This window comes from Bos indicus x Bos taurus, chromosome 8 (genome assembly GCF_003369695.1).
Source record: "Bos indicus x Bos taurus breed Angus x Brahman F1 hybrid chromosome 8, Bos_hybrid_MaternalHap_v2.0, whole genome shotgun sequence".
Classification (NCBI taxonomy): Eukaryota; Metazoa; Chordata; class Mammalia; order Artiodactyla; family Bovidae; genus Bos; species Bos indicus x Bos taurus.
In genome coordinates, this window is record NC_040083.1 from 61,196,620 (window position 1) to 61,211,697 (window position 15,078).

The 15,078-nt window shown below is 39.0% G+C and overlaps 1 protein-coding gene across 2 annotated transcripts in view; it reads left to right on the forward strand.

Moving 5' to 3' along the window:
* The window catches only part of ZCCHC7 (zinc finger CCHC-type containing 7), a 257,789-nt gene extending 244,443 nt beyond the window's left edge, over window positions 1-13,346 (forward strand). For both annotated transcript variants that reach the window (XM_027549673.1, XM_027549674.1), the window contains exons 7-9: window positions 2,682-2,777; window positions 9,787-9,904; window positions 12,034-13,346. In XM_027549673.1, coding sequence (XP_027405474.1) covers window positions 2,682-2,777; window positions 9,787-9,904; window positions 12,034-12,473 — 654 coding nt within the window. In that variant the 3' untranslated portion in view covers window positions 12,474-13,346. The remainder of the gene's footprint in view (window positions 1-2,681; window positions 2,778-9,786; window positions 9,905-12,033) is intronic.
* The last annotated feature ends 1,732 nt before the right edge of the window (window positions 13,347-15,078 follow it).

Sequence of the window (15,078 nt, forward strand, 5' to 3'; positions counted from 1 at the left end):
TAAACCATTATGTGCTTATGGTTGCAAATTTTTTGTCACATCACATAATATCTTTTAGATGGAAAAATTATTTCTCCTTACTAACTTCATGTCTTCCTAGCACTCTGCTACCTGAACAGATTTGTAAGCCACTGAGCATGAGTGGTACGTGCTTCTGTGCATGCCTGTTAAAACTGTATTTAATGGCTTTTTGCTAGTCTCAATTCATGATCCCCATTTTTTATTGAAGGATGTATTTGTTGGTTGTGTTTTTGATTATATCCCAATTTGTAATAGCTGAAGTTGTAAATTCCGTTTTGTATTTTCAGTAGAAAGCATCTTTCAGGTTACTGTCATCCTCCAGTTTTTCATTTTAGGAAACAGGAGCTAAAAGTAAAGTTGTTTGAAGAAGGTTACTTTTATAACCTATAGTTTATTTTCATATATCAAGAAAATAAAACATCCACAATCTATCTATTTGGCACATTAAATAACAAAATTAGTTGGCACTCTTTTGTTGGCACCCAATAAAGAATACAAGAAATAAACTTATTCAAGTTTATTCTCATCCATCCAATCTCCAAAAATATGAGGAGAATTAGTTTTTTCCCCTATTTAAAGCCCCTGCCTTTTCAGGAGTTTTGCTCTCTCCATCCCTTCTCTGTGTCTTCAACTTCTCCATCTCTACTAGCTTTCTCACATGTTCAAATCTCTTCCATTCTAGCAACAAATTCTGCCAAATCCTCTCCCTTGGTCCTTACTGATCTTATTTTGCCCCTTCTTATATATCCTTCATAAAGCAATATATACCTACTGTTCGGGCTTCCCTTTTGGCTCAGTTGGTAAAGAATCCACCTCCAATGTGGGAGACCTGGGTTGGATCCCTGGGTTGGGAAGATCTCCTGGAGAAGGGAAAGGCTACCCACTTCAGTGTTCTGGCCTGGAGAATTCCATGGAGTCCATGGGATCGCAAAGAGTAGGACACAACTGAGTGACTTTCAGCTACTCTCCACGTTTCTTCAACTCCCATTCATTTTTTAGACATTTTTTATTATGAAATGTAATATATGTCCTGAAAAGTACATCAAACATATGTGTACAGTAATAGTTATATAACTTCCATTCAAGTTATATGACACCAGTGTGTTCAAAAATAGAAAATTACCACTACCCTGAAACCCTCTGTGCTCTATTCTCTCCCCACAGGAAGTAATCACCATCCTGGCTTTTGTTGGTCATCATTTCCTTGCTCTTCTTTGTAGTTCTACCACCTTTGAGTGCATCTTCTTCACTCTTCAATCCATTGCCTGCTATTCTCTCTACCTTCCCACAGATTCCAGAGTTCTCACAATGAGATTATCCATAAACAATGACAAGTCTCATGGGTGTTTCTCAGTTCTAATCTCACTAGGCCTCTCTGCTATATTCGACATCATAGATCAGTTCATCCATCTTGGAACTACTCTAAGGTATATGACTATTTTCTCTGTGGCTCTGCGTTCTTTAACCTCTCCTCCTTTGTCTATGTCATAGGCTTTTCTGCCCGTCCTTTACATGTTGCTGTGCTCAGGGGTTCCATCTTTAGCTCACTGCTGTTCAACTGGCTGTGGTGATTCTGAACACTCTGGTCATTTCAGCCTCAGCTGTTGTGTAGCTTACTTTCAGATCTAATCTTTAACTCAGACATGTTTCCTAAACCTTATCTTAAAACAGATAACTTCCTGGTGGACATCTGTCTCAATCTAGATGCTCAGCATCCAAAACAGACTTCATCATCTTTCCCTCTAAATTGACTCTGCTCTCTTTTACTACCTTTTCTGAATCAGTTGTTGACACTACTACTCACCAGTTCCCCCAAGTTAGAAACCTGAAAAGCATCCTAATTTCTCCTTGCTGCTGCTGCTGCTAAGTTGCTTCAGTCGTGTCTGACTCTGTGCGACCCCATGGACTGCAGCCTACCAGGCTCCTCTGTCCATGGGATTTTCCAGGCAAGAGTACTGGAGTGGGGTGCCATTGCCTTCTCTAATTTCTCCTTACCCTCTACCTAAAATTTTCCATTTGATATATGCCTAATTCTTTAAGAGTAAATTTAAATTTTATATTTCAAGGGAAGCTTTACCTGAGTTCCTCATCCCATCCAATAATGGATCCCTTTTGTCAGTCCATTAATACTTTGTACATGCTTCTATCACTATGTTTACATTGTTTGCCATTATCTATTTATATTCCTGGGTCAGGAAGATCCCCTGGAGAAGGAAATGCAACCCACTCAGTATTCTTGCCTGGAGAATCCCATGTACAGAGGAGCCTGGCAGACTCAAGTCCACGGGGTCACAAAGAGTCGGACATGACTAATCAACTAAACCCAACTGTTTGTATTCTGTCACATTCTACTAGGCTTTTATTCTCCTTTATCTGAGATACCTAATACATAACACAGTCACAGTATTGGCCACAACACCGAATGGAATTGAGGAGTGAGGAGGTTGAGGAAAGCACATGTTGATGTTAAGAATAAAAGAATTGTTATCATGTTACACACTTTAATCACACAGAACCATCTGAATATGGGTTCTCCACACTAAACTATAAGAGGCAGTGTTTCTAAGGAATCTTTTACCTAAAAGAAGTTCTTTTGGAAAGTGTGAGGTTTTAGTTTCCTTCTGACATTCACTAAATCTTCACAAATATTCATTTTTCAGACCAAACCTGGACCACCCAAAAAGCCAAAGACCCCTTCTGGACAATCAACCTTGGTGTATTGCTACAACTGTGGGCAAGAAGGCCATTATGGACATGTGAGTTTAAGTGGTAATTTGGACATAAAGCATTCTGTTGCTCAGGAGTGGTTGCTGAAAGGTGTGAACTTGAAAAGAATAATTCTAAACACTTACCTTTTTTGTATATAAACTAATATCTTGAGGTAAGACCTAAATATATTTTCAACTGATTTCAACTGATTCTTCTATCCCTACCAGAGTAATAGATCTGACAGAGCACATTCCTATATTTGTTTTAAATATACATGCAGGTTAGTCTAAAACAAATACAGTTCATAGAATTATTCAGACAAAATATAGTAGTTAATAAGTTTACAATTCTCAGGAATTTCAAGGATTGATAATACTTTGACCCAGCCGAATCGTGATTTTAGATTTTCTACATAGTTCTCCAGTATCTCTGCTTTTCCCTGGTACTGTGTTCAGTTAAATCTTTACCATTCACATGCAAACCCCAACACTCACTGGTGGAAGGATAGAGGGCTACTGCCTTGTCAACCAGCCTGCCCACCCCACACATAGCCAGATTCCCTATCCCACCTGCATATTTCCTAACCCTAACTGAAAGGGCCAAACCTGTGTTCTAGATGCTGAGGTGTCAAAGCAGAAGCTTGTTGCTGTGAGGTGGGAGTGAGTCTCCTAGCCAGTTGCTTCATTAAGTATGAATGAGCAGTAGCTCATTGCAGAGATGGGATGCTGTAAGAATCGATTCACAGTCCATACGTTCTGGGAATCTTGAGGAAGAGGAGGAAAGGCGGTGGCACAAGAAATAGAAAATCTGTATAGAGAAATACACCCCCAGTCTCCAGATAGGCTTCTAACAGCCTAGAAGCCAAAATAAACTGATACCAAATCAGATCTGATGACAGGAAGTGGAAAGCATACAAAAGTAGGGAGTCCTCAAAATGGCTAGAGGTATGAGCAGTAGGATGGAGTGGTATTGCAGATCACATCTTGAGTTCTGACCATGGCACTTCACCAGTGCAGACCTTGGGGGTAGAGCTCTACGATATAGAGAGAGAGAAAAAAGTCTGGAGAAGAAAAAGCATGGGACAGAGTCCATCAACAGATGATAGTTTCCTTCCTTATTGGGGCAGTAGGACTATGGAGTGAGGGATAGAATATGAAAGCTAGGATGGAGTTCTGACCCCTAGTTGTAATTTTTGCTGTACTACTGACAACCATGTGACTTACATTGTAGGTGCCAGGGATGGGGGAGGGGGAATGAGGAGTTAGTGTTTAATGAGGACAGAGTTTCCGTTTAGGAAGGTGAAAATTTCAGGAGGTGGATAATAATGAGTTGCACAACAATGTGGATGTACTTGTGTGACTGATATAACTTCACTTTTATAGAGCTCACACTGAAAACCTAGTTAGAGAATTTTCAATTTTTTTGAAAGTTATCATCTCCAGATCTTTTTCTGCTCTGTGTTCCTTGTTGCCAAAACTCAGATGTTGCTAATACTGTTTAGTGAACATTTTCACATAAGCAGTCCACTGCCATACAAATCACATAGATGTACCATTTATGCTTGCTTACCTCTTTAAAGCAGAAGGTTATAATTTTAGCATTTATGTTTGTTCAATTAAGGAAAAACAATTATAGTTGAACACATACTGCTTACTAGTCACTCCTGTTAATGGAGATAGGAAATATATTAAAATCATTTGGAATTTATCCCTGAAATCTAGATTTAGATGATTTTTAATTTACAATAAAGCAAATTTGGCAGCCTTATCACTGCCATAGATGAAGAACCCTAGATTATCCACACTAATGAAGAAGATCAGTGGTGTGGCTAATCCAGAATAGTAGATAAATTATATAGCCAACTATCAATTGTCTGTGCTAATGGAGGGGACCAGTGATGTGGATAATCAAAATATAATTTACATGTAGCTTTGGAAAATGTTTGTAGTACTGTATAGCTCTGTATAGCCACATCAGTCTAGACTGTACAGGATCCAAATAGGAGACTGTGTAGGTAGGTAGTTAACAGATGTCTGAGGATGCCTCCCCTTCAGTTTCAGAAATTCAGCTGTACAGATGTTAATAAATAGCTTCTTCATGTGAAAGATACTCTAAGGTAAATGTGACTGCTCCCTTCTCTAATTCCTCTCGCTCTTTAACTGGGGAGGGAGGGATGATCATAAGCAGCTTGGTATGAGGCAAACTGATAGGAAATGGTGGTCATTGTATAAGGAGATCACTCCAGGATCAATGGGGTGCTGGTAGTATGAGAGCACTAATACCTTTTTGTAATCGTGATTTGCTTAGAAGACATTTGAGATACAGGTTCAATCCCTGGGTTGAGAAGATCCCCTGGAGGAGGAAATGGCAACCCACTCCAGTATTCTTGCCTGGGAAATCCCATGGACAGAGGAGCCTGGGAGGCTTCTCATTTGCTCTTTATATTTTACAATTAGAATCTGTCTTAGTCCATTCAGACTGCTATAAACAAGCTACCATAGACTGAGTAGGCTTATAAACCACCAGAATTTATTTTTTACCAAGATGATGGTGCAGAATCAGTGTCTGGTGAGGGCTGCTTCCTCACTTTCTTGCTGTGTCCTCACATGGTAGAAGAGGATAGAGAGCTCTGTGTGAATCTCTTTTATAAGAGTTCCACCCTCATGATCTAATCACAGTCCCAAAGGGTCCACCTCCTAATGCCATCACCTTGGGGTTTAGATTTCAACACATGAATTGGGTTGAGGGGACACACAAATGTTCAAACTATAGCAGAATCTTAGACCTAAATCTTTTATGGATATCCTTTATTCTGAAAACTTGGTGCCACTGTGGATAGAGATTTATAAAAGCAATTCTTTATGTTACCATGTAGGTTTGCCTTATAACTTTCAATACCCAAAAAGAATCAGAAACTCAACAGCAGGTTAAATCTAAAGATAGTTGGAAGAAAGAAATTATAATGAACCAAATTACTGAAATAGAAAACGAGATTAAATAGCATCATCAAAACCAAAACCTGGTTCTTTGAAAACATTTTCTTTTCAAAAGAAAAGAGATAGACTTCTGGAAAAGCTTCTCAAAGTAAAGGAAGAGATACAAATAAACGATGGTGAAAAGTGTAAATAGCTTGAAATACAGTACAATTTTTTAATTATAGGAGAATACTGTATAAACTTCATGAAGTTCAGCATTAGGGACTTCCCTACCCATTGTGTGGTTAAGACTCTGTGCTTCTACTGCAGGGAGCATAGGTTCAATACATGGTCAGGGAACTAAGATCCTGCTTGCCACATGGCCAAAATAAAGTTCAATGTTAAATCTGAAAAATGAAATAAATAACTCTATGGAAAAATATGAACTAATCAAAATGACTGAAGAAGAACAAACCTACATGAACCAATACCACTAAAAAGATTGAATTAATAATCAAAATTCTCCCCACCAAAATATACCAGAACCAGGTAGGTTTGTAGTCAAGTTTTACCAAACATTTATTCAGAGAGATAATCCAAAAGAACACTACTCAACTTATTTTTTGAAGCTATTATAACCTAAAGCTACTTCAAAATATTTACAGAATGTTACCATTTTTATGAAATCTGAACACTTCAAACTTATAATGTTGTTTATTGGCATATTTATTAATAGTAAATTAATAGTAAAAGTATTAAAGCATGAGAATGGTAGACACCAACTTTAAGACCATGGCAGCTTCTGGAAAGGAAAGGAGATAAATGGGAAGTGGGAAGGACAGTTACACAGAAGATCTCAATTCTATCATTAATGCCTAGTGGGAAGAGAACTGAATTAACGGTAAATGTTGATTTGATAAAGCTACATGGTTAGGTATAGGTTTCCATTACTTTATTTTCTGTACTTTAGTGTGTATTTAGAATAATTCCTAGTTCTTTAAATTACAAATTATGTCTCTAAGTGTATGGCTGCCAGCTTGATCAAGTGTCTTAGAATTACAACTTGAGTATATCATAACAGAGTTATGATAAATCAGCTAAATTCTATTCAGGTAATTCACATATTTTCTTGCTAAGAGATACAGATAGCCTCCATTATCTTAAAGTAGAGTGTTCCTGTGAAACCTTACCTAAACCAAAGTAGCTGTAAAGCAAAGAAGCAGTTACCTTATAACACATTTTTCTAATGACTGCGAAACATAAGTGGAGATAAAACACAGATGCTCACAGACACAGTTCAAAGCTATGGTGACTTGATGCTGAGATGCTGAGTGTAGGTTATGAGGAGGGAGCTTGATAGTGCCACTCTTGCTACTCCCAGTCAGTTCAGTTCAGTCAGTCGTGTCCAACTCTTTGCCACCCCATGTCCATCACCAGCTCCCAGAGCTTGCTCAAACTCATGCCCATCAAGTTGGTGATGCCATCCAACCATCTCTTCCTCTATTATCCCCTTCTCCTCCTGCCTTCAGTCTTTCCTAGCATCAGGGTCTTTTCCAGTGAGTCAGTTCTTCGCATCAGGTGGCCAAAGTATTGGAGTTTCAGCTTCAGCATCAGTCCTTCCAATGAATATTCAGGATTGATTTCCTTTAGGATTGACGGGTTTGATCTCCTTGCAATATGAACAGTATGAAAAAGCTACTCTGGATACTCACTGTATAATGGTTGCTGCAAAAGATGCTAAAGGCTATTTTCATTTTCACCTTTTCTTATAAAGGTGAAAATTGGCTTCATAGTTCTTTCTGTTAGTGAAAACATATCTTTCATAAAAGTGAATCAGTGTAAAGCGAACTTTTAAAAAGCAGGGGCTACTTGTTCTTTAACTTTTCTTTAGTACCTAGCTAAGAAGTACTGACAACCTAGACAGTATATTAAAAAGCAGAGACATTACTTTGCCAACAAAGGTCCATCTAGTCAAGGCTATGGTTTTTCCAGTAGTCATGTATGGATGTGAGAGTTGGACTATAAAGAAAGCTGAGCACTGAAGAACTGATGCTTTTGAACTGTGGTGTTGGAGAAGACTCTTGAGAGTCCCTTGGACTGCAAGGAGATCTAACCAGTCCATCTTAAAGGGAATCAGTCCTGAATATTCACTGGAAGGACTGACGTTGAAGCTGAAATTCCAATACTTTGGCCACCTGATGCGAAGAACTGACTCATTTGAAAAGACCCTGATGTTGAGAAAGATTGAAAGTGGAAAGAGAAGAGGACAACAGAGGATGAGATGGCTGGATGGCATCACCGACTGAATGAACATGAGTTTGAATAAACTCCGGGAGTTGGTGATGGACAAGGAGGCCTGGTGTGCTGCAGTCCATGGGGTCTCAAAGAGTTGGACACGACTGAGCAACTGAACTGAAGAAGTACTGAATGTTTATGGTAAATTTTAGGCAAGATCGCAGAAGACAGAAGTGAAAGGTTCCAGAGACCAGCCTGTTTCAAATGAAAGACATTATTTGGTTTGCAACAAGTTGAATGGGTCTTTGTCACAGATCAGGTTAAACAAAGCCTACTACATGGGACATGGCTCAGGCCAAGGATGTGGATTTGGGAACTGGCAACCACCAGAAGACCAGAGTAAGGAGAGTGGGGCAAGTTGAGAGGAGTGATCTTTTCATGAGTAGGGGAAGCAAAGAGGAGAAAGGTTTCCTTCAAAATCACGTAGGAGCACTTTCAAGCTAGGCAAACCCACCACTACCCTCAGTTCAGTTCAGTCGCTCCGTCGTGTCTGACTCTTTGAGACCCGATGGACTGCAGCACGCCAGGCCTCCCTGTCATTTTGCCATTGCCAGCTCCCGGAGTTTACTTAAACTTATGTCCATTGAGTTGGTGATGCCATCCAACCATCTCATCCTCTGTCGTCCCCTTCTCCTGCCTTCAATCTTTCCCAGCATCAGGGTCTTTTCCAGTGAGTCAGTTCTCCGCATCAGGTGGCCAAAGTATTGGAATTTCAGCTTCAACGTCAGTCCTTCCAGTGAATATTCAGGACTGATTTCCTTTAGGATGGACTGGTTAGATCTCCTTGCAGTCCAAGGGACTCTTCAAGAGTCTTCTCCAACACCACAGTTCAAAAGCATCAATTCTTCGGCACTCAGCTTGCTTTATAGTCCAACTCTCACATCCATACATAACTACTGGAAAAACCATAGCTTTGACTAGACGCACCTTTGTTGGGAAAATAATGTCTCTGCTTTTTAACATGCTGTCTAGGTTGGTCATAACTTTTCTTCTAAGGAGCAAGCATCTTTTAATTTCATGGCTGCAGTCACCATCTGCAGTGATTTTGGAGCCCAGAAAAATAAAGTTTGTCACTGTTTCCTTTGTTTCCCCATCTATTTGCCATGAAGTGATGGGATCAGATGCCATGATCTTAGTTTTCTGAATCTTGAGGTTTAAGCCAACTTTTTCACTCTGCTCTTTCACTTTCATCAAGAGGCTCTTTAGTTCTTCTCTTTCTGCCATAAGGGTGGTGTCATCTGCATGTCTGAGGTTATAAATATTTCTCCCAGCAATCTTGATTCCAGCTTGTGCTTCATCCAGCCCAACATTTCTCACCACCCTTCTCCCCACTATAAGAATCACTGCCCTTGTGAGCAGTGGTGTTGACTTAAAATAAGCTTGCAAAAACCACTTGTGTGGAGGAAAAAGAGCAAAAGTTTAAGAATTTAGCCCCACATCAGAGTGTAAATGTGATGAGAAGAAGAAAAGAAGAAGCACTTGGAGGAAGGCTGTTGGAAGAGACAGAGATACAAAGGACTGATAAAACATAATTTCAAATGAAACAAACCGTCTAACAGAGGAACAAGGCACTGCTGGGTGAGAATGTTGGCAGGAAAAACTTTAAAAAGATCAGAAGGGTTTCATAGGTAAAGAAGTAAAGGAAGAAAACCCAAGCCTGAAAGACTAGCATGTAAGCACAGTCGAGTGTTGATCCTCCCAGTGTCCCAGCAAACCACATCCTGCAGCCATAGTACATATGAGTGATGCAGGGCTCATCTCTTAATTACAGTGGTCCATAATCTTACCAAATGGTTATCTGAACTGTGTGACCTTATGACATCATAATTTCAAATACAATTTGCAGGAATGTACAGAAAGACGAATGTTTAACCAGACCTTTCCAACATCTCCATTCATCTATTACTATGATGACAAATACAAAATCCGGGAGAGAGATCAGAGAATAAAACGAAAAGTGAAAGGTATGTTACTAGACTTTTTCCTAAATTGCCTTTGCAATAGTTCCTAAATTTCTTTCTTTCTTTCTTTCTTCTTCTTTTTTTTTTTTTTTGTGTGCTGTCTTTGCAAACTGTTTTGTGGGCCTTTGGTTAGCACAGAAAATGTTTTTAATAATTACTGCAGAAACTGGAACTTTCTTGATCTCCAGAAGTCAAGCACCCACTTCAGAAATCCTGCTTTATAATCTGTTCACAATGAACATTTTTCTCACACTGTGATTATTTTAGAAAATGTCCAGAAAAACACTTCTGTCCATTTATGCATGCAGAATTTTTAAAGACTCCTTTGAGATTTTTCTTTTCAACAAGTAATTATGTTTTCCCTCTAGTATTTTTCAAGCAAAGAAAAAGCTTTCTCTGCTCGGTGATCCCTGGAGCTTCCCTGAAGAAGTCATTGGCCACCATTATGAGCAGAGCTCCAGATCCACAGTCACACTCCATTTCTTTGCCATTGCTAACGTAATGCTCTTTCTCACCAAATTGTTTTATAATTTACATCTGTTCTCTCTACCTCTCTTCTTTCTTGCTATATACTTTAAGATGGTTTACAAAGTTACTTTTTTTGCCTTCAGGACCAAATAATTCTATATTTTTCACGTTTGCTCATACATTGTTGACCCTTGGCCTTTTCATTATTCTTTTCCTGACTGTCTCTGAATTCAGGTCCTTTCAAAATGAAGACACTAATTCTGGAGAAAAGTAGATGAATCACTTCAACTCCTGCATATTTTGCATATTTTATTTTATATAAAGTTTATCTCAACTATATGTAGAGAAATTATAGTATAAGAAGATAATAATTAGCAGCTGAATTTTTAAAAGATTACAAATAAATGTACCAAAATGTCATCTCTGAATTAAAGGGTTGTGTGTGCTTTCTCTTTTATTTTCTCTATACTTTTTCTGTATTTCCCATCTTTTAGTTATTGACAACTCTGTGGTACAGATCCACTTTGAGGCTCGCTATTGTGCACTTTGTGTTTTATACTGAAGTTTATAAGTAATTTGGAGAAGGTAATGGCACCCTACTCCAGTACTCTTGCCTGGAAAATCCATGGACGGAGGAGCCTGGTAGGCTGCAGTCCATGGGGTCACTAAGAATCAGACCCGACTGAGCGACTTCACTTTCACTTTTTACTTTCATGCATTGGAGAAGGAAATGGCAACCCACTGCAGTGTTCTTGCCTGGAGAATCCCAGGGACGGGAAAGCCTGGTGGGCTGCCGTCTATGGGGTCGCAGAGTCGGACACAACTGAAGCGACTCAACAGCAGCAGCAGTAGCAGCAGCTATAAATAATTACTTATTTTTGCTTTGTATTCTAGAATTCATTTTTGTTCCCTAAATATACTACTTCATACTCCACCTCATTTTTTTTTGTTGGTGAATTCTGTAATCTTTCAAGGTTCTGTTGATGTAACTTTTCATCCCTTACTACCCTCACCTCCCACTTATCCCTTCAGAATCACTACATCAGATATTTGCAGTAAGAGTGCCAAGTCCTGACAAAATATAACATCAGATCTGGCACTTAAACCTCTTGGATATACAAGTGCATGCACATGTGCACACTCAGTCTCCAAGCTAGTGATCTTTACTCTGAGGAATGATCTGCTGTCCAGTATGGCATTCACTTGTAAGTACTGTGGCCAGACTTTATCTTCAGAGGATAATTGAAATGTCATATGAAACTGTCAGAAGGCCATTTTCTACATCTTGTGTCACCTTATCATCAAGGACTCTATCACTGCAGGAACCTGAGTTGGTCAGACATGACTTTTCTTCACAAAGCTAAAATGATTACTTCTCTCACTGATCTCTGTCTCCATTGTTTAACCTAGTTAAACTGTGTTGAACAAAATAAATATCATTGGATATCTGGATGTTTTTCATGTTTGGAAATACAGAACTACAACCACTGAGTTTTTAGTGAGTGATTTTAACCTTAGTAAGGGCTCTTTAGAATGTCATATCATTAATTCATTTAAGTATCTGGCTTTCCTCTCTGCTGAGTTTTTTACAGACCAGTGAAAGCTCTGAATATGCTATGCCAGTCTAACTGCTGAATATGCAGAAATACTTTTATGTTTTCCAGAACTCCAGAAAAATGGGGACTTGCCAAGAAAGTTCAAGAGGCCTCATATGGAAGCAGCAGATAAGAGGCCCCGTGATATAAGAACAAGCCATGCCTCATGGAAAAACAACAGGTGGCCTCAAGAAAAGAAAGAAACCCAAAAAGAAACCATGAGCAGGAACATGAGAGAACGTGAGAAGCACAGAAAGGCTGCTAGGTGTCATGAAGATGATGAGGACTTCCCCAGGGGCCCCAGAGTCCACTCTACTCCTGGCACTTCCAAAACCCAGAAGCCTCACAAGCCCTTTCACCACTCATCACATTACCTCAAGCCGAGAGAAGACAGGCTATCCAAGGAGGGCAAGCGGGGCAAGCATAAGAAAAAGGAGAGCTGCGTGGAGGAGGATAGCAATGATAATTTGTTTCTCATTAAGCAGAGGAAAAAAAAGTCTAAGCTGTGAGTCAGCTTCTGATTGGGCTTCCCAGTGTTTGTCTGTTCTTCATGTCTACAACATCCTGTCCGTATTTTTACTATCTGTGATTAAATAAAATGAGATTTTTGTTTTTGTAATCTCAGCCATATCTAGAGATATTGAACAAAGTCCTTGAAGATCTCAGTTCTCTATGTTCAACAGGTTCCTAGGTAAGAAAACAGATAAACTTGGACTTCCCCTGTTACCAGACATCATTTTTATTCACTCAGTATCCTAGGGATAGGAAAACTTAATCTTTTCACAAAAAAAGTTTTTGAAATATTTTGAAAAAATAAAAACTCATTAAATGTAATTCATCTGCAGTGTGAGTATGAAAATTAAGTCTATTATAAGGAGAAATTAGCACTAATATGGAAAATCCATCCCTCTTTTTTAGCATTCCTTTTAATATTGGAAAGGATAATAACTATATATCTAAATCTGGCTTGTCTTGCTTCTGAAGCTGGCATCAGAATCTTACTTTGATCAGAGCATCATAGGCTAAAAATGAAGGTGTCCTCCTTGAAAGCACTGGAAAGACGGGGAATTGGATTTTATAACAGAAGTAAGGAATCCATCCAGAGTAAATGTTGAGAGACAGATTTCCTGAACCAAGTGAAAAGAGTCATCAAAAATTTTGACTTAATTGCAGTGAAATAATTTTTTACTATTTTTATAGCCATACCTGAGGAATACTGTCCCTCAGATATTTAAGATGAATGTTACCCAACTTAAAAAATTGTTTCCTTCTCCTGGGTTTTTTAACTATTACAGAGTTATACAGAAATTTTTGTATTTGTGACCTTTTGTACTTACCAGAGCCTAATGTTAGAATAAGAAAAATAAAATGTCTGAAATGTACATTTGTCTACTATGTAAAAAGACAGTGAGAGTTTGAGTGACAAAGGGCATACTTGGGTTGGACAAGTGACTGAAGTTATAGAATCTCTATAAACTGGGGTCAAATACCCTTACTTCCTGAGCTCTAGGTCTATGCCAGAATAAAATGAGATGGAGAAACATGTTCCTCCATGGTCTCCAACACCTGGAGTCTTCAATTTGAGGTTCCCTCTTGGGAACCATGTGTCTGGTAGCATCAGCTCTCTTTTGAGGGAAGGGAGAGTCTGCGCTGGAATCAGACTTCAGTCTTTAGTCCATCACCTCCCCTTTGGCTGCCTAGCTTTTAGCTACGTGTCAGCATCTGTTATGTGTTGGTGCTTGGCTTCCTGACATCTACTGGGATTGTTTTACTTGTTTTGACCCTAAGGTAAGTGGACAGAGTCTTTTTAATAACTCTGCTAAAAGTGGCAGCCATGAAAAATGACTTCATAAAATGCTGAGCCTTGAGATAATTGGCATTGTTTCTCAGTAGGACTTGGGACAAGCGTGGCTTATTATTGACATGATGTGACTAGCATTCCTGCATATCTGAGGACCTCTAATTTCAGGGCACAAATGGGATTGCCTTTCATACTCAGAAAACTGGAGGCAGGAAGAAAGGAAGCACTTTTCTGTTTGTTTCTGAACATTATCTTATTTTCCTCCCCAATTTTTTTTTTTAAACATTTTGTTCGGGCATTTAATTTGCCCCTTCAGATCCATGTATTTAGATGAAGTTAGAACACAGCTGCGTTTCTTCACTTTGGGGCGGTAGGGAATGGTAAGGAAAGACCAGAAACATAAGACGAGCTTTTCCTCCATTTCCTCTTTGTTAGCCTTGGCACCTGGCTCTTATACCAAGTGTTCGGTTAAAGTCAGTAAGTCTACTAACACGCTAACTTTCCATACAAGAATAAGGAGTTTACCAATCTGACAATGAAATAAGATTTTAAATGGATAAATGTGATTAAGACAAAAGCAGATGTCCCAAACAGTAAGGATGCACATAGTTGCTAAGATTGTGTGTGTGTGTGTGTGTGTGTGTGTGTGTGCGCGGGCGCGTCTGTGCAGTTGCTCAGTTGTGTCCAACTCTTCACAGCCCCATGGACTTCTGCCTACCAGGTTCCTCTGTCCCTGGAATTTTCCGGGCTAGAATACTGGAACAGCTTGCCATTTCCTACTCCAGGGGATCTTCCCGACCCAAGAGTTAAACCCTTTACTACTGCATCACCTGGGCTTCCTAGTATATAGTTATACCATACTTTATTTAATCATTCCTCTGTTGTTGAAGTTTTTGGTTGCTTCTGAGTTTCTTTTTTTTTTTTAATTCCTCTATGCATGTTGTATCTTCTCCTATTATTCCATATAAAACCAAATTTATGGGTCAAAGAACATGCATGTATTTCCTGCAGGTTTTAGTACATGTTGGAAATTATCTTCCTAGCAGTATATGAGAATGTTCATCTCCTCATTCCCACAATAACAGGGAATATTTCCATTCCTTTTTCTCTTTGCCACTCTGATGGGCAAAGAAACATTATTTGTTAGTGCTGCGGTGATATATTGATGTGAGCCATGTTTATGTAAGGAGAGACAGAATTAACGGTGTATCAACAACTTGTTGATAAAAGATACAGAAGCAGCTCTTCATAGGTAACAGCTGAAGATTCTTCTGACAACAAATGAACAAATTTGAAATAGTAGAATCTTTCAT